Source organism: Anolis sagrei, chromosome 13 (genome assembly GCF_037176765.1).
Source record: "Anolis sagrei isolate rAnoSag1 chromosome 13, rAnoSag1.mat, whole genome shotgun sequence".
Classification (NCBI taxonomy): domain Eukaryota; kingdom Metazoa; phylum Chordata; class Lepidosauria; order Squamata; family Dactyloidae; genus Anolis; species Anolis sagrei.
In genome coordinates this window covers 10255978-10280839 of record NC_090033.1, presented here as the reverse complement: position 1 = coordinate 10280839, position 24862 = coordinate 10255978, and the positions used below count along the sequence as shown (strand labels likewise).

Here is a 24862-nt window from a genome sequence, read left to right as displayed (position 1 = left end):
GGAGGAGATGGAGGAGAAGGAGGAGATGGAGGAGGAGGAGCAAAAGGATGAAAAGGAGGGAAAGGAGGAGGAGGAGAAGTAATGATGGGACCCTTGGATCTAGGGCAAATGATGGAGTTCTAAGGCAGTGTTTCTCAACCTTCCTAATGCCGCAACCCCTTAATACAGTTCCTCATGTTCTGGTGACCCCCAACCATAACATTCTTTTGCTACTTCATAACTGTAAGTTTACTCCTATTATGAAACATAATTTAGGAGTTGTAGTTGTTGGGATTTATGGTTCACCTACAATCAAAGAGTATTCTGAACTCCACCAACAATGGAAATGAACCAAACTTGGCACAAAGAATGCCCACGACCAACAGAAAACACTGGAAGAGTTTGGTGGGCATTGACCTTGAGTTTGGGAGTTGTAGTTCACCTATAACCAGAGAGCACTATGGACTCAAACAATGCTGGATCTGGACCAAACTTGGCACGAATACTCAGTATGTTGAATGTGAACACTGGTGGAGTTTGGGGAAAATAGGCCTTGACATTTGGGAGTTGTAGTTGCTGGGATTTATAGTAAACCTAAAATCAAAAAGCATTCTGAACCCCACCAATGATAGAATTGGGCCAAACTTCCCACACAGAACCCCCAGGACCAACAGAAAATACTGTGTTTTGTGATGGTCTTTGGTGACCCCTCTGACACCCCGTGGCGACCCCTCCAGGGGTCCCGACCCCCAGGTTGAGAAACAATGTTCTAAGGTATAAGGCAAGTAATAGGCTCCTAAGATAGATGACAAATCATGGGATCATGGGATATATGGTGCTGGTTGGGTCTTGTCAAAAGTAATCCCTTGGAATAGCCTTAGATTAGGGTCATGGAAGGCCTGGGTTGGAATCTTCCCTCAACTCTGGCTGATGCTGAGCATCATGCGCTCCGTCTCTTGCTGGAGAGAATGGGAAAAACACCCAGCGATGAATCATGCAAGGCAAAGTTCGTGAGACCGGGCATTGTGCCAGGCCAGAACTCCGCTGACGTCTCCCACTTCCCGGTTTACATGGCTCAAGCCACTCCTCCTGCTCTGAGACAGTTTCCTCGCTCACAAAACAAGAGGCAGAAGTTTGGAGAAGAGAGTTGAAGGCATTCTCCGTGCCCTGCTTCCCTTGACACCCAATCCCATCATCCTGGCCCTTCCCTTGGTCCCCATGCCTTCCTTTGGAGGTGCCCACTGCTGCCTGCCTCTTCATCAATCCAGGTAAGTCTCCCACTTTGCAGATATCCCATTGCTACTTGGGTTCCTTCTAAGTTCGGACTAAAACCCAGAACCGATTCAGTTCCAAGATGGAAATCCCATAAGGAAGTCTGTTGAAATGTCAAGAGAGCGAGATCAAGAGATTTTCCAGAGGTCTCTCCATTTAAAGTTTGGATCAAAACTCGGAGCAGACTCTCAATCTCCTTTGATAATAATAATACGACCGCTTGAACCTCCATGGATGGATGCTATGGACCTCTGGAAGTTGTAGTTAAGATATCGTTGCATTCATCACCAGAGTTCTGGACTATCTGATAATAATAATAATAATAATAATAATAATAATAATAATAATTCAACCACTTTGGCAAAATGCTATGGACTCCCGCAAGCTGCAGTTGGATTCTGGGAGTTAAACCCCCAAAAGATCTGGAGAACCTCTAGTTTTGAATGCATTGTTTCTTAGCACTGTCTTCTATCCCTTCTCATCTTGCTTTGGTGGACCATGGATGATAGTATGTATTCCAAACTCATCCGCTGTTTGGTCCATGGTTTAGTTCCCTTCTCTCATCTGTTCCTCCGTGTTTTCTTTCCCCACCAGTTGGGTGCGATCCCTTCTGAGGAAGAAAGTGTCCATCGAAGACCTCCCGGAGGATCTCCTCCTCGACATCCTCTCTCTGGTTCCAAGGAACGACTTGGTCTTCAGCTGCCGCCGAGTTTGCTCTCGGTGGAGATATCTGGTGGATCTCCCTGTCCTTTGGAAGCGCAAATGCCGGCGGATGGGATTCCACCTGGAGGGGTCGGATAGTGGTCTCTGGGACTGGAGGACCTTCTACTTCCATCACATCCAGAGGAACCTGGTCAAGAACCCCTGTGGAGAAGGTGGGTCCTGTCTCTCCAAAGATCTCAAGATCTTCCATAGAGGCATCTTAGAGATCTAATTGAAATATTTCCAGATCTTCCATAGAAGATCCCTTGGTGATTCATTTAAAGACCTCCAGATCTTACATAGAATCCCCTTGGAGACTCTAGGTCTTTCATACAGACACCTTAGATACTTCACTGAAGGATCACCAGGTCTTCCATAGGGACCCCTTGATGACTAATTGAAAGATCTCCACATCTTCCATAGAGGCATCTTAAAGACACATTGAAATATCACCAAATCTTCCATAGAGGCAGCTTAGAGAGCCATTGAAAGATCTCCAGATCTTCCATAGCATCTTGGAGACTGTTAGATAGATACTGCACTGTTAGACAGGAATGCATTGGCTGTAACCCCACTGTATAATACTGCTAGAAAATACAATTCTAATGGACATGTGGTCACGCACCTACTGAGAAGTTAAGTAGGTGGTGATGTGTAACTTTGACACATTCATGGAAAGATCTCCAGATCCTCAGTGAGCTTTCCATCCCTTTAAGAGATTTTAGAGGACACCGTGGGCCTCTCCTTTATGTTTGGACTATAACCTGGAGCAGACCCATCTGTTTTGGTCTGCATTCAAGAATGAATAGGGATAGAAACTCGTGTTTTTCTTATTTTGATAGAATTCCTGGATTTCTGGGAAGCAAACCAGCCATATTGGGAGGTCTCCGAGGACGTTCTGTCGGGAAGATGTGTCCAGTTCTATGAGAGATGCCTGAGGATTCCTCGTCCACCACAAGAGATCCGGAGATGCTTTGTTTTTAATAGTTCGGATGGACCTAGGAGTGGGACCAAGCGGCAGCGGATTACTTTGCGGGAGGAAGGCTACTCAAACCGGCTGATGGACGAATCCAGGCCCAAAATCATTGTGAAAGATTGGTGAGTCTTCTCCGTAGAAGAAGGAGCTTGATAGAATCCAAAATATAATATATTCATATTTTTTGGTGTGTGTCAGAAGCGACTTGAAAAACTGCAAGTCGCTTGGGGTGTCCATTAGGGTTGGTTAGGTTCAGTCGGAATCTTCGTTACTCGGAATAAATTCGGATCAAATTCCTTTTTGAAGCGATTTCGAAGCAGTTTGGGAAACCTGGAAGTATCCTTGCCATTTTGAAGCTTTTTCCGCCATTTCTCTTATGAATCAGTAAGTGAGTCGGAAGGTTTCCTTTCCCTCCCTTTCCTTTCTCTCCCTCCGCTTTAAAACTGCTTTGGAGGGCTTCCCTGTCCCACTGTTTCTCTCTCTCTCTCTCTCTCTTTCCCACCTCTTTAAAACCGCTTTGGAGGGCTTCCCCTTCCGTTTCTCTCTCTCTCTCTCTCTCTCCCTCTTCCTCTCCTTTAAAACCGCTGTTCCGTCTCCCAGGAGCCTGATTTGCCTTACTTTATAGTTGCTTGAGGTTGCTTCCTCTTGCATTTTCTCCCAAGACTGCTGCAGCTTTGCAAGAGCCCTAAAGGTTAATAATATCAGAGTCTGCAGGCCTCCTTTGCAGCTATTGGTTCAGAAAGGAATTTTTTTTGGGTCTAGGGACCGCCTTTTCTCCCAGGGAAAGATCCCCATTTTAGATTCTCCCCTGCCTTTTCAGTTTGAGGAAAGACTTCTGACATGCTGATGGCTAGGCAGCTAGCTCTGGGAAAACCATTGCAAAAACTAAATTGAGTAAGCTATATTACGCTATAGATAGTATATTATACATTATAGATAAGTATTAAGCTATATTGAGTTAATATAGATAGTATATTGTGTATTGAGCTGTATTGAGATATTATAGACAGATAAGCTTAATTGAGAAGATTGGGTTATATAGTGACAGAGAGAGAGTCTTGACTGCTTTGTCTCCAGAACTAACCTTAAGTTATAGTTAGGGAAAAAACCTGCTTTTTTCTAAACCATAACAGCTTAAGGTTAGGGTGTTAAGATTCCAGGATCTTCTCTGCCATCTGGAGAAAGGGTTACCTCTGTAACTAAAGAAAAGAAAGAATATTTTTGTAGTTTCATCTATTGACTGTTTGTTTGCAACTTTGATGAACTGTGCCAAGTCTTCAAGGACTTTGTATAAATAAATATCCTCTTTTGATGTTTAAACCAGTAATAGTCTCAATTGGTGAGTATCTCAAGCTTCTCAATATAGACACCTGCAGTTCGCTCAGACATAGAGAGAAGCACATCACAGTTTTATTTTTTATATCGTCTGGGCAGACGGCACAACCGCGTTGGAGGGCTTCCCCTCCATTTCTCTCTCTCTCTCTCTCTTTCTCCCACCCTCTTTAAAATCGCTTTGGAGGGCTCCCCCCCCCCCCTTTTCTGGAATAAAACAACTACTTTCTAAGTAAAGACCCCCCCCCAATTGAAACAGGAAATAAAACTTTGAAACCATTTACGAAGGACACTTGACCAGGAACTACTTTGTCCAGGCATCACTTGACCAGGGACTACTTGACCAGGACCCACTTTGACCATGGTCCACATTGACCAGGGTCTTTGACCAGGGTCCACTTTGACCAGGGACCACTTGGCCAGGGACCACTTTGACTAGGGACCGCTTGACCAGGGTCCACTTGACCAGGGTCTATTTTGACCAGGGTCTATTTTGACCAGGGTCCACTTTGACCAGGGACCACTTGGCCAGGGACCACTTTGACTAGGGACCGCTTGACCAGGGTCCACTTGACCAGGGTCTACTTTGACTAGGGTCCACTTTGACCAGGGACCACTTGGCCAAGGACCACTTTGACTAGGGACCGCTTGACCAGGGTCCACTTGACCAGGGTCCACTTTGACCAGGGACCACTTGGCCAGGGACCACTTGACCAGGGTGCGCTTTGACCAGGGACCACTTTACCCAGGGACCACTTGGCCAGGGACCACTTTGACTAGGGACCGCTTGACCAGGTTCCACTTGACCAGGGTCTACTTTGACCAGGGTCCACTTTGACCAGGGACCACTTTGACCAGGGACCACTTGGCCAAGGACCACTTTGACTAGGGACCGCTTGACCAGGGTCCACTTGACCAGGGTCTACTTTGACCAGGGTCCACTTTGACCAGGGACCACTTGGCCAAGGACCACTTTGACTAGGGACCGCTTGACCAGGGTCCACTTGACCAGGGTCCACTTTGACCAGGGACCACTTGGCCAGGGACCACTTGACCAGGGTGCGCTTTGACCAGGGACCACTTTACCCAGGGACCACTTGGCCAGGGACCACTTTGACTAGGGACCGCTTGACCAGGGTCCACTTGACCAGGGTCTACTTTGACCAGGGTCCACTTTGACCAGGGACCACTTGACCAGGGTCCACTTGACCAGGGTGCTGACCAGGGACCAGTTGGCCAGGGACCACTTCGACCAGGGACCACTTGACCAGCGTCCACTTGGCCAGGGACCACTTTGACTAGGGACCGCTTGACCAGGGTCCACTTTGACCAGGGACTACTCTCCAACATTAGTACCAAAAGGGTTATGATTCAGAGAAAAGCATTGCATAGACCACATCAGCTCTAGTTTCTGATATCAAACATATGCCATCCAGTAGTCACTACCTGCTCACCCACAGAAAACCATATTTAATAATCTAGAGCTGATGTGGTAGTAGTAATCTTTCATGGGCAGTCATCCTCTCCCCTCCTGACATCCACACCACTCCTAATGCTTCTATTTTTCCCTCTCCAAAATAGGCAATATTACAGCTGGAGGTCTGGTAGCCAACTCCACGTGAAGCTGCTGTCGGCTGGATTGGAGGTCCTCCAAGAATGCCACCTATTAAGTTCTAATAGTGATGACTGGTGGAATGAGGTACTGCTCTTGATACAATAGGACTATCTCACGCAATGACCAACCGTGACTATATTATGTATGATATTATAATATCCCTAGCCATCCCCTGCCATGCGTTGCTGTGACCCAGTCTGTGTATATGTGTTTTGTGTGTGTATATATGTGTGTGTGTGTGACGATCTCTACAATCATCTGGGGAGGCCCTGCTTGCGCTCCCACCTCCATCGCAGGCTCAATTGGTGGGGACGAGGGAGAGGGCCTTCTCGGTGGTGGCCCCTCGACTCTGGAACTCATTCCCCAAGGACATATGGGTGTATATGTGTGTGTATATATTTGTGTATATTTATTTACAGTATTTATATACCGCTTTTCTCACTCCTAGGAGGACTCAAAGCGGTATATATGTGTGTTTGTGTGTGTGTGTGTGTATATATATGTGTGTGTGTGTGGGTGGGTGTATATACGTGTTTATAGATTTGTGTGTTTATATGTGTACATGCATATTATGTATATGTGTGTGCTTGTCTATATGCATATTTGTGTGTGCATGTGCATATGTATATGTATGTGTATATTTGTGTGTGTTTGTGCATATATATATATATATATATACACACACGTGTGTGTGTATGAATGTGTGCATGTGTATATTTATATGAGTGTATGTGTATATGTATATATTGTGTGTTTTTTGGGTTTTTAAGTCTGTTCCACTGGGGTTGTGTGTGTGTTTAGGGGTCATAGATACTCGTTGGACTGTTAGGTGTGTTTTGTCCAAATTTGGTGTCAATTCGTCCAGTGGTTTTTGAGTTATGTTAATCCCACAAACAAACATTACGTTTTTATTAATATAGATCATATTATATTACAATATTATAATTCTATAATATTATATACATAAATTAGAATATTGTATGTGTGTGTGTGTATATACATATACATATACATATACATATATATATATATATATATATATATATATATATATATATAATTTATTTGAGTCAAATACAAAGACATACACTAGTTCTGATAGTTACCTGGCTTGGGAAATGGCTAGAGGGATCCTGCAAACTGGGTCACAGGGAGGTGGTTACATTTTGATACATAAATTAGAAACAGTTTATTCACTTCATATAAGGAAGATAAAAACTATACAAATTATTCCAAAATCATCAGATGGATATTTGTTGTTGTTGTTCATTCGTTCAGTCGTCTCCGACTCTTCGTGACCTCATGGACCAGCCCACGCCAGAGCTCCCTGTTGGCCGTTACCACCCCCAGCTCCCTCAAGGTCAGTCCAGTCACTTCAAGGATGCCATCCATCCATCTTGCCCTTGGTCGGCCCCTCTTCCTTTTGCCTTCCACTTTCCCCAGCATCATTGTCTTCTCTAGGCTTTGCTGTCTCCTCAATATGTGGCCAAAGTACTTCAACTTTGTCTCTAGTATCTTTCCCTCCAGTGAGCAGTCGGGCTTTATTTCAGATGGATATATCTTACATTAAAGGGTTTAATACTATAGAGTTCGTGGGGTACAGCTGCTGCTAGGTCCATCGTGGAACCTTTAACAACGTTGACATTGCGCAATTCTGGAGCCGTGGTAGATATCTATATACATGAAAATGTAATATTTGTTTGTGGGATTGACACAACTCAAAAACCACTGGGTGAATTGACACCAAATTTGGACACAAGACACCTAACTGTCCAACGAGTGGCCATCACTCAGAAAAACACAGCGGAAAGAACGTAAAAAAGGCAAAAAACCAACAAAAAAAATACAACGCATGCGCAAAACCACATATATATACACTAACATATATACACACATATATGCATACCCACACACAAAACACATACACAGAAAGGACAAAGGGAGGGAGGAGAGAAGGAGGGATGGAAGGAGAGCAGGAAGGAAAGAAAGAAGGGGAGATAAGGAAGGAGGGAAAGAAGGAGGGAAGGAGGGAAGGAAGGAAAAATGAAGGGTAGAGAAGGAAGGAAGGAGAGAAGGAGGATGAGAAGGAGGGAAGGAGAGAAAGAAGAAAAGATAGAAAGATAGAGAAGGAAGGAGGGAGAGGGAGAGGAAGAGAAAGAGGGAGAGAAGAAGGGAAAGAAGTAGGGAAGGAGAGAAGGAAGGAAAAAAAGAAGGGTAGAGAAGGAAGGGAGAAGGAGGGAGAGAAGGAGGGAAGGAGAGAAGGAAGGAAAAAAGAAGGGTAGAGAAGGAAGGAGAGAAGGAGGGAGAGAAGGAGGGAAATAGAGAAAGAAGAAAAGATAGAAAGGTAGAGAAGGAAGGAGGGAGAGGAAGAGGGTGAGAAGAAGGGAAAGAAGTAGGGAAGGAGAGAAGGAAGGAAAAAAGAAGGGTAGAGAAGGAAGGAAGGAGAGAAGGAGGGAGAGAAGGAGGGAAGGAGAGAAAGAAAAGATAGAAAGGTGGAGAAGGAAGGAGGAAAAGAAGAAGGGAAAGAAGGAGGGAAGGAGAGAAGGAAGGAAAAAAGAAGGGTAGAGAAGGAAGGAAGGAGAGAAGGAGGGAGAGAAGGAGGGAAGGAGAGAAAGAAGAAAAGATAGAAAGGTGGAGAAGGAAGGAGGAAAAGAAGAAGGGAAAGAAGGAGGGAAGGAGAGAAGGAAGGAAAAAAGGTAGAGAAGGAAGGAGAGAAGGAGGGAGAGAAGGAGGGAATGAGAGAAAGAAGAAAAGATAGAAAGGTAGAGAAGGAAGGAGGAAGAGGAAGAGAAGAAGGGAAAGAAGGAGGGAAGGAGAGAAGGAAGGAAAAAAGAAGGGTAGAGAAGGAAGGAAGGAGAGAAGGAGGGAGAGAAGGAGGGAAGGAGAGAAAGAAGAAAAGATAGAAAGGTGGAGAAGGAAGGAGGAAAAGAAGAAGGGAAAGAAGGAGGGAAGGAGAGAAGGAAGGAAAAAAGGTAGAGAAGGAAGGAGAGAAGGAGGGAGAGAAGGAGGGAAGGAGAGAAAGAAGAAAAGATAGAAAGGTAGAGAAGGAAGGAGGAAGAGGAAGAGAAGAAGGGAAAGGAGGGAAGGAGAGAAGGAAGGAAAAGGGTAGAGAAGGAAGGAAGGAGGGAAGGAGCGAGAGAAGGAGGGAAGGAGAGAAAGAAGAAAAGATAGAAAGGTAGAGAAGGAAGAGGAAGAGAAGAAGGGAAAGAAGGAGGGAAGGAGAGAAGGAAGGAAAAAAGAAGGGTAAAGAAGGAAGGGAGGAGAGAAGGAGGGAGAGAAGGAGGGAAGGAGATAAAGAAGGAAAGACAGAAGGGTAGAGAAGGAAGGAAGGAGAGAAGGAGGGAGAGAGTGAAATAAAAAAGGGAAAGAGGGAAGGAAGGAGAGAAGGAATGAAAGAGAGAAAGAGGGAGGGAAGGAAGGAAAGAGACAAGGAAGGGTGGAATGAAAGAGCAAAGGAAGCGAGAAAAGAATCAGGTAGAGAAAGAAGAAAGAAGAAGGGTTAACTCAAGTGTCCGGTTCCATATCAGACAAAGGTGCAAAAACCAAAACCTAAAGGTAGTGATTGTAGACACTGCCAGCATAGAAGGTTACTGAGAACCCTATGGCAGTTGTCGAATCCATATGACACCATTGAAACCCTCCCGACTGATGGCCAAACAGCCTCTGCTTCGAAACCTCCGAAGAAGGAGACTCCGCCATAATTGATGATCTGGGGATTCACACCTTCCTTGGTGTTTGATATGTATTTCATATTTCCAGCTTTCCCACACTTTCGAGGGTTATCCTTCCGGCGTCCGTCACATCGATCTGGAGCATGAAGTGGAAGCAAGGACTTTTGTCAAAATCACCGGCACCAGCGTCACCATTGATCGCGAAGAGACCCAAAAGGAAGCTGCTGCCACCACCACCACCACCGCCACCACTGCCACCACCGCCACCAACACCGCTGCCACCACCTTCACCAAAAAGTCCCGCTTCCCTGCCGTTTTCAATCTCTGTCTCCCTGCTACATCACGATTGGAAGCCTGGGAGTTGTAGTTCCCCAAGGCCCCGAGAAAGTGGAGAACTACACATCCCAGGAGACTTGAAGGATGGAATGAGGGTATCTCTTAGATACTATAGAACAGGCATGGGCAAACTTTGGCCCTCCCGGTGTTTTGGACTACAACTCCCACAATTCCTAACAGCCGGTAGGCTGTTAGGAATTGTGGGAGTTGTAGTCCAAAACACCGGGAGGGCCGAAGTTTGCCCATGCCTACTATAGACACACCAGAATATCTTGGGAAACTACAACTCCCAATATCCCATAGCCTTGAGCCCTGGCGGTCTGAATGGAGAGTCTATAGTAGGCATGGGCAAACTTCGGCCCTCCCGGTGTTTTGGACTACAACTCCCACAATTCCTAACAGCCGGTAGGCTGTTAGGAATTGTGGGAGTTGTAGTCCAAAACACCGGGAGGGCCGAAGTTTGCCCATGCCTACTATAGACACACCAGAAGACCTTGGGAAACTACAACTCCCAATATCCCATAGCCTTGAGCCCTGGCGGTCCGAATGGAGAGTCAAGCAGCATTCGTTTCAATGGGGAGGGATGACTATATATCCCAGTGGGGAGGGATGACTATATTTTGTCCATAATGGATTTTTCATTGTTTGTAATAGTTTTTGTGCTTTTCACTTTGATGCCTTATATTATTAAAACCTATTTATACAGCGGTGTGTTTTGCATGTATGAGTTGAAAAAAGCTTGATTTTGTGATGGAATATAATATAATATAATATAATATAATATAATATAATACTATATGTCCAATAGATGTCAATAACATAATGTGATATAAATATATAATATAATATGTAATAATATAATATAATATATAATAATATAATATAACTATACCCAATATAGGTCAATATTATATTGTTACATAAATATCGTATATGTCCAATAGGTGTCAATAATATAATATAAATATATAATATTATATAATATAACTATGCTATATAATATAACTATACTATATAACCAATATAGGTCAATATTATATTGTTACATAAATATCGTATATGTCCAATAGGTGTCAATAATATAATATAAATATATAATATTATATAATATAACTATGCTATATAATATAACTATACTATATAACCAATATAGGTCAATATTATATTGTTACATAAATATCATATATGTCCAATAGGTGTCAATAATATAATATAATATAATATATAATACTATATGTCCAATAGATGTTAATAATATGATATAGATATATAATATATAATAATATAACTATACTATATAACCAATATAGGGCAATATTGTATTATTACATAAATATCGTATATGTCCAATAGGTGCCAATAATATAATATAAATATATTATATAATATAATTATAATTATATAATACTATATGTCCAATAGATGTCAATAATATAATATAATATAATATATAATAATATAATATAACTATACTATATAATATAACTATACTATATAAGCAATATAGATCAATATTATATTATTACATAAATATCGTATATGTGCAATAGGTGCCAATAATATAATATAAATATATAATATAATATAATTATAATAATATAATACTATATGTCCAGTTGATGTCAATAACATAATATGATATAAATATATAATATAATATAATATTATACTATATAAGCATTATAGGTCAATACTATATTATTACATAAATATCGTATATGTCCAATAAGTGTCAATAATATAATATAAATATATAATATAATAATATAATACTATATGTCCAATAGATGTCAATAACATAATATGATATATAATATAATATATAATATAATATAACTATACTATATACCCAATATAGGTCAATACTATATTATTACATAAATATCGTATATGTCCAATAGGTGTCAATAATATAATATAAATATATAATATAAGTAATACATTATGTAGTATTCTTATGTAGTTATATTATATTATATTATTAACACCTATTTGATATATACTCATTATAGCTCAATATTATAATACATTATATTATTAACATCTATTGGACATAAACTATATTTATATAATATCATATTATTGACCTATACTGGGCCAATATTACAATATGACATAAATACTTATATTATACATTTATATTATATATAATGTAAAAATACTATATAACATATACCCAATGTAGGTCAATATTATAATATTATAAAAAATATAGTATATGTACAATAGGTGTCAATAATGTAATATTATATAAAAATATTAAAATACAAATATCGTATATACCAAGAATGTAACAGAAATGTCATATATATATATATATATGCACACACATACATATATATGTCCAATAGATATTAATAATATAGTATAACATAAATATTGTATATACCAATAATTATAGAAAAATCATATACACAGACACACACACACACATATATATACATATATATACTATGTCCAATATATGTCAGTAATATTATATAAATATATATACCAATAATATAATAAAAATGTCATATATATATATATATATATATATATATATATATAGCCACATACATACAATAACACACACAGTAAATATATGTCCAATAAATATACAATATGCCCAATATTATTATTATTATTATTATTAATATTAATAATAATAATAATAATATATTGGGCATATAGTATATTTATTGGACATATATTTACTGTGTGTGTTATTGTATGTATGTGTCTTTGCATTAATAATAATAATAATAATAATAATATATTATTATTATTATTATTATTATTATCATGGATCTCCCCATAAAAATGGAAAATAGATTTTGGAAGACCTTTGAAATGTGCAGAAATTTGCATTAATAGTAATAATAATAATAATAATAATAATAATGGGTATATAGTATATTTATTGGACATATATATTGTTAATGCAAATTTCTGCAAATTTCAAAGGTCTGCCAAAATCTATTTTCCTATATCTATATCTATCTATCTATATATATATATATAACTAAAAATGGATCTATCTATCTATCTATATATATATATAACTAAAAATGGAAAATAGATTTTGGCAGACTTTTGGAAATGTGCAGAAATTTGCATTAATAGTAATAATAATAATAATAATAATGGGTATATAGTATATTTATTGGACATATATATATTGTTAATGCAAATTTCTGCAAATTTCAAAGGTCTGCCAAAATCTATTTTCCTATATCTATATCTATCTATCTATCTATATATATATAACTAAAAATGGATCTATATATATATATATATATATATATAACTAAAAATGGAAAATAGATTTTGGCAGACATTTGGAAATGTGCAGAAATTTGGATTAATAATAATAATAATAATAATAATAATAATAATAATAATGGGTATATAGTATATTTATTGGACATATATATATTGTTAATGCAAATTTCTGCAAATTTCAAAGGTCTGCCAAAATCTATTTTCCTATATCTGTATCTATCTATCTATCTATATATATATATATATATATATATATAACTAAAAATGGATCTATCCATCTATATATATATATATAACTAAAAATGGAAAATAGATTTTGGCAGACATTTGGAAATGTGCAGAAATTTGGATTAATAATAATAATAATAATGGGTATATAGTATATTTATTGGACATATATATATTGTTAATGCAAATTTCTGCAAATTTCAAAGGTCTGCCAAAATCTATTTTCCTATATCTATATATATAACTATATATTTTACTATCTCTCTATCTCTCTATCTCTCTATCTATCAATCTATCTATCTATCTATCTATCTATCTATCTATCTATCTATCTATCTATCTATCTATCTATCTATCTATCTATCTATCTATCTATCTATCTATCTATCTATCTATCTATATGTTGTAATGAGCAAGACACCAGCTAGCATCCTTTGAAAACCCAGCCAGGCAACCCGGAAGTGCCCTCCTTACAAAAGGGAGTTGCATCACTCTTTGCTTTCTCTATAGCTCTACAGTCTCTGCTTGCTTGCAAAGACCTGCAAATGCATTTCCTCCCTGGGAGTTTCCCATTTTGCAAAGTGCATCCTCCTTGGGGCAGGGACCCTCTCCTTTCCTTGGCTCCCCAAAGGTAAACCCACCCCAAATTCCAGGAAAGGATTTTGCATTGGGCAAGGGAGGGGCCAGGGAGGGAGGGAATTCCCCTTTCTGCACGTGGGAATGGCATGACGCGTGTCAACCCCACCCAGCCCTTTGGGAACTCACCCCCCATGTATCCCTTAAATGGATAAAGTCATTGATAAAGAAAAAGATGGGATGGAGAGGTATATAGAGCTGGATCCATTGGATATTATTGCTGGGTGGGACCCCCAAAGGCCATCTAGCCCAACCCCAAGATAGGTAGATGTGTCATGGACAATATGTATTATTTCCTGGTTGTCTTTGCTTTCAGTTGCACTCCCTCTTCCTCTTTCATTCTGAATTTGCATGTCTTCTATCCAAAATAATAGATATTATTATTATTATTATTATTAGCAAGATACTGTAATTGCAAATTACTGTAATTGCAAAAAAAATATTTTTTTAAAAAGTATTTATTATTTAGCTATTGCTTATCGATGATTTTATTGTTTACTTATTATTTATTGTGTATTATTTAGGGTGCATTCTTCATTCATTATGTATTGATTCATTATTTATCTACATTTATTTGTGATGTGCTATTAATTTATCGTTTTTAATCAAAATAATATTTTTAAAAGTATTTATTATTTAGCTATTATTTATTTATTTATTATTTTTATTTTATTATTATGTCCTATTAAGTATCATTTTGTTTGTTATGTATCATTAATTATTCATTATTATTTTTATTTATTTGTGTATTTTTATTTTCTATTTATGTTATTATTATTTATTATCTATATGTATTCATTATTATTTATTATTTTATGTATTGATGTATTTATTATTGATGTATTTATTATTTTTATTTTATTATTATGTATTATTACATATCATTTTATTTGTTATGTATCATCAATTATTCATTATGATTCTTATTTATTTGTGTATTTTTATTTTCTATTTATATTATTATTTATTTTCTATATGTATTCATTATTATTTATTTGAGTATTTATTATTTTATGTATTTATGTATTTATTATTGATGTATTTATTATTTTTATTTTATTATTATGTATTATTACGTATCATTAATTATTCATTATTATTTTTATTTATTTGTGTATTTTATTTTCTATTTATATTATTATTATTTATTATCTATATGTATTCATTATTATTTATTTGTGTATTTATTTATTATTTTATGTATTGATTGATTTATTATTGATGTATTTATTATTTTTATTTTATTATTATGTATTATTACGTATCATTTTATTTGTTATGTATCATTCATTATTTTTATTTGTGTATTTTTATTTTTTATTAATGTGTTATTATTAATTATTATTTATTATCTATATGTATTCATTATTTTTTGTGTATTTATTTATTATTTTATTTTATGTGTTATTAATAGTTATTATCTATTATCTATATGTATTTATTATTTATATATTTATAATTATTCATTTTAATTATTTTATTATTGTTACGTATTATTTTTATTTGCCACGTGTCATTAATTATTCATTATTATTTTTATTATTTATTTATTGTGTATTTTTATTTTATTTTATTATTATGTCTTATTAATTATTAATCATTATTATTTGTTATCTATATGTATTTATTATTTGTGTATTTATTATGCGTTATTTATTTGTTTATTATTTTCATGCTGATGCTGCTAAAAGAAACCTCCAACTAGACGGAGGACGAGGCAGAGGATGGCCAACGTCGGCAACTTGCCGGAAGACGTTTTGATCGAGATCCTGATCCGGATCCCGGCGAGGGAATTAATCCGGAATTGCCGCCTGGTTTGTCTGCTTTGGCGGGACTTGGTCGACCTGCCGAGCCTTTGGAAGCGCAAATGCCAACGGAACGGGTACCGCGCCAGGAACCCGGACAAACCCCCTCCGGATTGGAAGATCCACTACTTCCTGTGTAGCTTGGAGCGGAACCTGATCAAGAACCCGTGCGCTGAAGGTACGTATTCTATTGGAGATAAAATGTATTACTATTATTACCGTTGTTCTTGCTATTATTGCTGCTACTATTACTCTTATTATAATATATATCCATTACTTACTACTACTACTACTACTACCATTGTTAGCGCTACTATTATTACTGTTAATATTATTACTTTTTGGTCTTATTACTACTACTACTCTTATTACTATTGCTACTATTTTATTATTTTTACTATTGATATTGCTATTATTGCTGCTACTATTGCCACTGTTACTATTATTACTATTATTACTATTATTACTATTATTACTACTATTATTACTGTTAATATTATTACTTTTGGTCTTATTACTACTACTACTACTACTCTTATTACTATTGCTTCTATTTTATTATTTTTACTATTGATATTGCTATTATTGCTGCTACTATTGCCACTGTTACTATTATTACTATTATTGCTACTATTATTACTGTTAATATTATTACTTTTGGTCTTATTACTACTACTACTCTTATTACTATTGCTACTATTTTATTTTTTTACTATTGATATTGCTATTATTGCTGATACTATTGCCACTGTTACTATTATTACTATTACTACTACTACTATTACTGTTGTTCTTGCTACTGTTATTACTATTATTACTGTTGGTGTTATTATTACTACTACTCCTAATGTTATTGCTACAATTGTTGCTATTTTTATACTGCTATTGATATTGCTATCTACTATTACTATTATTACTACTGCTATCATTTATTGCTACTGCTATTACTCTTATTACTGTTAATATTATTGTTGTTGGTGTTATTACTAATACTCCTAATGCTATTGCTACAATTGTTGCTATTTTTATACTGCTATTGATATTGCTACTATTACTATTGTTACTACTACTATCAGTTATTGCTACTGCTATTACTCTTATTACTGTTAATATTATTGTTGTTGTTGCTATTACTACTACTCCTAGTGTTACGATTGTTGCTATTTTTATACTGCTATTGATATTGCTATTATTGCTATCTACTATTACTATTATTACTACTACTATCAGTTATTGCTGCTGCTATTACTCTTATTACTCTTAATATTATTGTTGTTGGTGTTATTACTACTACTCCTAGTGTTATTGCTACGATTGTTGCTATTTTTATACTGCTATTGATATTGCTATTATTGCTGCTACTATTACTGTTATTACTACTATCACCATTGTTATTGCTACTGCTGTTACTCTTATAACTTAATACTGTTTTAGTAGTGTTATTATTACTACTATTACTCTTGTTATTGCTACTATTATTGATGTGACTATTGCTAATATTACTACTACTATCAGTTATTGCTACTATTACTCTTATTAGTGTTAATATTATTGTTTTTGGTGTTATTACTACTACGTCTAGTGTTATTGCTAGTATTGTTGCTATTTTTATACTGCTATTGATATTGCTATTAGTCCTGCTAGTATTACTATTATTACTACTACTACTATCACCGTTGTTATTGCTACTGCTATTACTCTTATTATTACTGTTAATATTGTTGTTAGTGGTGTTATCATTACTACTATTACTCTTGTTATTGCTACTATTATTGATGTGACTATTGCTATTAGTATTGATGTTGCTATTATCGCTACTATTGTTACTCTTATTGCTGCTATTGCTTTTCGTGTCACTACTGTTGCTGTTATTAGTGTTGTTACCTAGTTGCTCTGACAAGATGGAAGCAAAAAAGTTCCAAAAGACAGTTTTGACAGCTAGAAAGTGTGCAACCCAATTGCACACTTCCTAGCTGTCAAAACTGTCTTTTGGAACTTTTTTGCTTCCATCTTGTCAGAGCAGCTAGGAAGTGTGCAACCCAATTGCACACTTCCTAGCTGTCAAAACTGTCTTTTGGAACTTTTTTGCTTCCATCTTGTCATGGCAGCTAGGAAGTGTGCAACCCAATTTCACACTTCCTAGCTGTCAAAACTGTCTTTTGGAACTTTTTTGTTTCCGTCTTGTCAGAGCAGCTAGGAAGGGTACAACCCAATTGCACACTTCCTAGCTGTCAAACTGTCTTTTGGAACTTCTTTGCTTCCATCTTGTCAGAGCAGCTAGGAAGTGTGCAATCCAATTGTCTTTTGGAACCTTTCTGCTTCCATCTTGTCAGAGCAGCTAGGAAGTGTGCCACCCAATTGCACACTTCCTAGCTGTCAAAACTATCTTTTGGAACTTTTTTGCTTCCATCTTGTCAGGGCAGCTAGGAAGCGTGCAACCCAATTGCACACTTCCTAGCTGTCAAAACTGTCTTTTGGAACTTTTTTGCTTCCATCTTGTCAGAGCAGCTAGGAAGTGTGCCACCCAATTGCACACTTCCTAGCTGTCAAAACTGTCTTTTGGAACTTTTTTGCTTCCATCTTGTCAGAGCAGCTAGGAAGCGTGCCACCCAATTGCACACTTCCTAGCTGTCAAAACTGTCTTTTGGAACTTTTTTGCTTCCATCTTGGCAGAGCAGTTAGGAGGTGTGCAACCCAATTGCACACTTCCTAGCTGTCGAAACTGTCTTTTGGAACTTTTTTGCTTCCATCTTGTCAGAGTAGCGTAACTGCTCCAAAGAATCAACATAACATAATTTAATTATGATTTCAAATAAATATATATGTAACCTTATAATTAAACTTTTCTGAATAATATTTTTACGTTTTCTACTTCTGTGTAGACGGTTTTAGTTGCTGGAGGAAAGACGAGAATGGCGGTGACGAATGGAAAATCGAGGCCCTCCCCGGGGATCACGGACACGGATTCCCTCACCCGCATGTTCAGAAGTACTTCGTCACATCCTTCGAGTGAGTTGGGATATGAGATATACTATAGATCCCCTACAAATCCCCTATTAGGGGCGGGGGCTTAAGTGCGTCATAACAGTTCTGACTGCAATCCATAACGGCTCAGCTCCTGCATCAAGAGCCAGATGATCACCTTGAAGAAAGAAGGTTACTGGGATCAGTTGATGGACCAAGTCAAGCCGGACATCGTGGTCGAGGACTGGTGAGTCGGGGCATTTAGGGGCCCTCTATGAGCCCGTGGGGCCTCCAAAGGGCATCTAGTCTAACCCCCTTCAGTAAATACACAATCCGACCCCTCCCGAGAGATGGCCATCCAGCCTCAGTTCAAAACTCCTCCAGAGAAGGAAAGAGACTCCACTGAAAGGGACCCCAAAGGGCATCTAGTCTACCCTCTTTCTGCCACGCAGGAGGACACAGTCAAAGCCCTCCCAAAAAGGGTCATCCAAGCTCTGCTAATAATAATAGTAGTACATTAGTAATATATATATATATATATATATATATATATATATATATGTGTGTGTGTGTGTGTGTGTATGTATTTAAATGTTATGTTCGTTTGTGGGAGGAAAGAAAAACACAAAAAAAAAACTCTAGCGGAATAAACGAAATATACCATATATACATACAGTCATATACATATATACATGCACACATGCACACACATATATACACAAGCACACACAAATATACATATACACACACCATACACAAGCACACACAAATATACAAATACACATATATACATATACACATACACTCATATACATGCACACATACACACACATATATACACAAGCATACACACATATATGTATACACACACATATATACCTATACACAAGCACACACAAATATACACATACACACACATATATACCTATACACATGCACACACAAATAAACGCATATACACACACATATACACACATATATACATACACTCATATACATATATACATGCACACATACACACACATATATACACAAGCACACACACATATACACACACATATATATATACATATACACACACTCATATACATATATATACATGCACACATATATACACGCACACGCACATATATGCATACACACACATATATACCTATACATAAGCACACACAAATATACACATACACACACATATATACCTATACACATGCACACACAAATAAACATATATACACACATATATGCATATACATATACACTCATACATATATACATGCACACATACACACACCTATATACACAAGCACACACAAATATACACATACACACACATATATACCTATACACATGTACACACAAATATAAACACATGTACACACACATATACATGTACACATACACTCATATACATTTATACATACACACAGATATACACATATATATACACAAGCACACACACATATATACATATACACATACACTCATATACATATATGGGCCCGTACAATAAACTATTTTGATGATATACATATATACATGCACACACGTATATACACATACACACACATATATACCTATACACATGCACACGCAAATATACACATATACACACATATATACATATACACTCACATATATATATACATGCACATACACACATATATACACAAGCACACACAAATATACACATATACATGCATATATACATATACACATACACTCATATACACATGCACACACATATATACAATATACGTATACACATCTAAACACACAAATACACAAATATATACACACACTTATGCACACATATATACACAAATATATACGCACACATAAACGCATATATACACACACAAAACACATAGGCACAGACTGGGCAACAGCAGTGCATGGCAGGGGACAGCTAGTATACAATGATAATAATAATACTAATAATACTAATAATACTACTAATAATAATAATACCACCCTAGAGCTGGAAGGGCATCTAGTCCAACCCCCTTCTGCCCTCTGATAGCCCTGAGTGAAGAGAGGATCCCCCTGAGTGACTCCTTGTCCCCAACGCCGACCCCGCCAGGTTTGCCGCCCGCTACGACTGCGGCTGCCGCTACCAGCTCTGCGTCCAGCTTCTCTCCGCCGACTACATCGTCTTGCAAGAGTTCCGCCCGGAAGACGTCGTCATTGAGCAATGGAGCGACGCCGAGTGGCGGCAGGTAACACCTCCTCCCATTATTGCTACTGGTTGCAATTATTGCTACTACTGGTATTGCCACTATTCCTATTATTACTAGCATTTTATTTTTATTATTGCCATCGCTACTACCAGTATTATTGCTATTACTATTATTGCTGCTGTTGCTATTGCTACTACTACTAGTAGTAATTATATTACAGTTACTACTGCTATTACTGTTATTATTACTAGCATTGCTACTGCTATTGCTAGTACTATTGCCTATTGTTGCCATTACTACTAATGTTATTGCTATTACGTTGCTACTGCTACTCCTAGTACTATTGCCTATTGTTGCCATTACTACTAATGTTATTGCTATTACGTTGCTACTGCTACTACCACTATTGCTACTAGCTGTGATTGCCACTATCACTATTGGTACTACTATTGTTACCACTATCACTCACATTATTGCTATTTTTACTACTAGTATTATCACCAGTACTACTGTTGCTGCTATTGCTACTGCTATTACTATTACTGCTATTGTTATTACTACAGCGGTGATAGTAATAGCAGTAGCAATAGCAGCAACAGCACTATTATTACTATTATTCTCACTATCGCTCACATTATTGTATTTTTACTACTAATATTCTCACCGGTACTGCTGCTGCTGCTATTGCTAATGCTTTTACTATTACCGCTATTGTTATTACTATAGCGGTGATAGTAATAGCAGTAGCAATAGCAGCAACAGCACTATTATTACTATTATTATCACTATCGCTCACATTATTGCTATTTTTACTACTAGTATTCTCACCGGTACTACTGTTGCTGCTATTGCTACTGCTATTACTATTACCGCTATTGTTATTACTATAGCGGTAATAGTAATAGCAGTAACAATAGCAGCAACAGTAGTACCGGTGAGAATACTAGTAGTAAAAATAGCAATAATGTGAGCGATAGTGATAATAATAGCAATAATAATAGTGATAGTTATTACTAGTGCTGCTATTGCTGCAGTATTGTTACTGTAGTATTGTTACTACAACTATTGCTACTTTCACTATTATTATTATTGTGCAAAGGAGATTGCAAGGAGCTGATTATCTGGCTTCCCTCCCCGCAGGCCTCGAACACTTTTCACAACTACCCTCCCAGCGTGCACCACGTCTTATTGCTATTATTACTGCTTTTATTATTACTAATATTACTATTATTGCTATTATAACCCAAAGGAGATTGCAATGGTCTGGCTCTCCGGCTTCCCTCCCTCGCACACTTTCCACGTCTGCCTTCTCACCGTGCACCATGTCTTATTGCTATTAATACTATTATTATGACTATTGCTATTATTATTACTACTACTACTACTACTACTACCCAAAGGAGATGGCAGTGAGCTGACTCTCTGGCTTCTCTCCCTGTAGGCCTCTCACATTTTCCGTGGCTACCCTCCCAGCATGCACCACCTCTTATTGATATTAAGTTATTAATTCGTATACTAATACTAACATTATTACTACTATTACTATTATTATTACTACTACTGTTATCCAAAAAGGATTGCAATGGGCTGCCTCTCTGGCTTCCCTCCCTGCAGGCCTCTCACATTTTCCGCAGCTACCCTCCCGGCATGCACCACGTCTTACTAATATTAAGACTCCTATTATTACTACTATTGCTATTATTATTACTACTACTATTATCCAAAAGGTATTGCAATGGGCTGACTCTCTAGCTTCCCTCCCCACAGGCCTCACATGCTTTCCACAACTACCCTCCCAGCATGCACCACGTCTTATTGATATTAATATTCCTATTATTACTACTATTACTATTATTATTACTACGATTCTCCAAAGGAGATTGCAATGGGCTGGCTCTCTGGCTTCCCTCCCCGCAGGCCTCGCACGTTTTCCACAACTACCATCCTGGAATGCACCATGTCTTATTGATATTAATACTCCTATTATTACTACTATTGCTATTATTATTACTACTACTATTATCCAAAAGGGATTGCAGTGGGCTGACTCTCTGGCTTCCCTCCCCACAGGCCTCTCACATTTTCCTCAGCTACCTTCCCGGCATGCACCACGTCTTACTGATATTAAGACTCTTATTATTACTACTATTGCTATTATTATTACTACTACTACTATTATCCAAAAAGGATTGCAATGGGCTGACTCTCTGGCTTCCCTCCCCGCAGGCCTCTCACATTTTCCGCAGCTACCTTCCCGGCATGCACCACGTCTTACTGATATTAAGACTCATATTATTACTACTATTGCTATTATTATTATTACTACTACTATTATCCAAAAGGTATTGCAATGGGCTGACTCTCTGGCTTTCCTCCCCGCAGGCCTCGCACGCTTTCCACAACTACCATCCTGGAATGCACCATGTCTTATTGATATTAATACTGCTATTATTACTACTATTGCTATTATTGTTGTTGTTGTTACTACTATTGCTACTATTGTTATTCTTATTACTACTATTATCCAAAGGAGATTGCAATGGGCTGGCTCTCTGACTTCCCTCCCCACAGGCCTTGCACGCTTTCCATGACTACGCTCCCGGCATGCACCACATCTTATTGATATTAATACTCCTATTATTACTACTATTGCTATTATTATTACTACTACTATTATCCAAAAGGGATTGCAATGGGCTGACTCTCTGGCTTCCCTCCCCACAGGCCTCTCACATTTTCCGTGGCTACCCTCCCGGCATGACCACGTCTTATTGATATTAATACTCTTATTATTACTACTATTGCTATTATTAGTACTACTACTACTACTATTATCCAAAAGGGATTGCAATGGGCTGACTGTCTGGCTTCCCTCCCCGCAGGCCTCGCACGCTTTCCACGACTACCATCCTGGAATGCACCATGTCTTATTGATATTAATACTCCTATTATTACAACTATTGCTATTATTATTATTACTACTATTATCCAAAAGGAATTGCAATGGGCTGACTCTCTGGCTTCCCTCCCCGCATGCCTCGCATCCTTTTTACAACTACCCTCCTAGCATGCACCACATCTTATTGATATTAATACTCCAATTATTACTACTATTGCTATTATTATTACTACTACTATTATCTAAAAGGGATTGCAATGGGCTGACTCTCTGGCTTCCCTCCCCACAGGCCTCGCACGCTTTCCACGACTACGCTCCCGGCATGCACCACAATATTAATACTATTATTACTACTATTGCTATTAATGTTGTTATTACTACTATTTTTGTTATTGTTATTACTACTATTACCCAAAGGAGATTGCAATGGGCTGACTCTCTGGCTTCCTTCCCCGCAGGCCTCGCACACATTCCACGACTACCCTCCCGGCGTGCGCCACGTGCTCTTCCGCCACGGAGGCTGTGACACGCAGTTCTGGGCCGGGTGGTACGGGGTCCGCGTCACCAACTCCCGCCTCTCCATCGGCCCCGAAGTGGCCCCGTGATGCCCCCACGCCTTGCTCGTATCTCTATCCAAAACGGTGTGCTTCCCCCCTTTTCACACTCCTGGTGCAATCCGTGATAGGTCCGTCTTTGAGGAATCAAAACAGACGGGAAAGGCACCAATGGAAAGAACGGAAAGCTTTGGAGACTTATGTAATATCAATAAACCGATGTATTGATTGCTACCAATGCAAACAAGTAGGATTTAAGGCTCGAAACCCCATAGGGAAAAACAACAACAGCATTATCCTGGTTTTGAATCCTATCCTCGCTGGTTCCGATTACGAGCACTTTCCGAAAATTACGAAGGCATGCTCGTCATGCGGCTCGATCAGGTCCCTTTCTGAGCCCGATGTATTGATCGCCACCAATACAAACAAAGTCACATATATATAGGATTCAA

The 24862-nt window shown here is 37.7% G+C and overlaps 1 protein-coding gene across 1 annotated transcript; it reads left to right on the top strand.

Moving 5' to 3' along the window:
• The first annotated feature begins 57 nt into the window (after window positions 1–57).
• On the top strand, window positions 58–24555 carry LOC132764987 (uncharacterized). Its single transcript, XM_067472932.1, has 12 exons — window positions 58–1247; window positions 1846–2126; window positions 2796–3051; window positions 5843–5960; window positions 9636–9913; window positions 10064–10066; window positions 13793–14006; window positions 15703–15994; window positions 18699–18825; window positions 18932–19027; window positions 20861–20996; window positions 24315–24555. Exons 1-12 carry the CDS (start codon window positions 1198–1200, stop codon window positions 24459–24461), a joined length of 1998 nt encoding a protein of 665 aa, XP_067329033.1. The 5' UTR covers window positions 58–1197; the 3' UTR covers window positions 24462–24555.
• The last annotated feature ends 307 nt before the right edge of the window (window positions 24556–24862 follow it).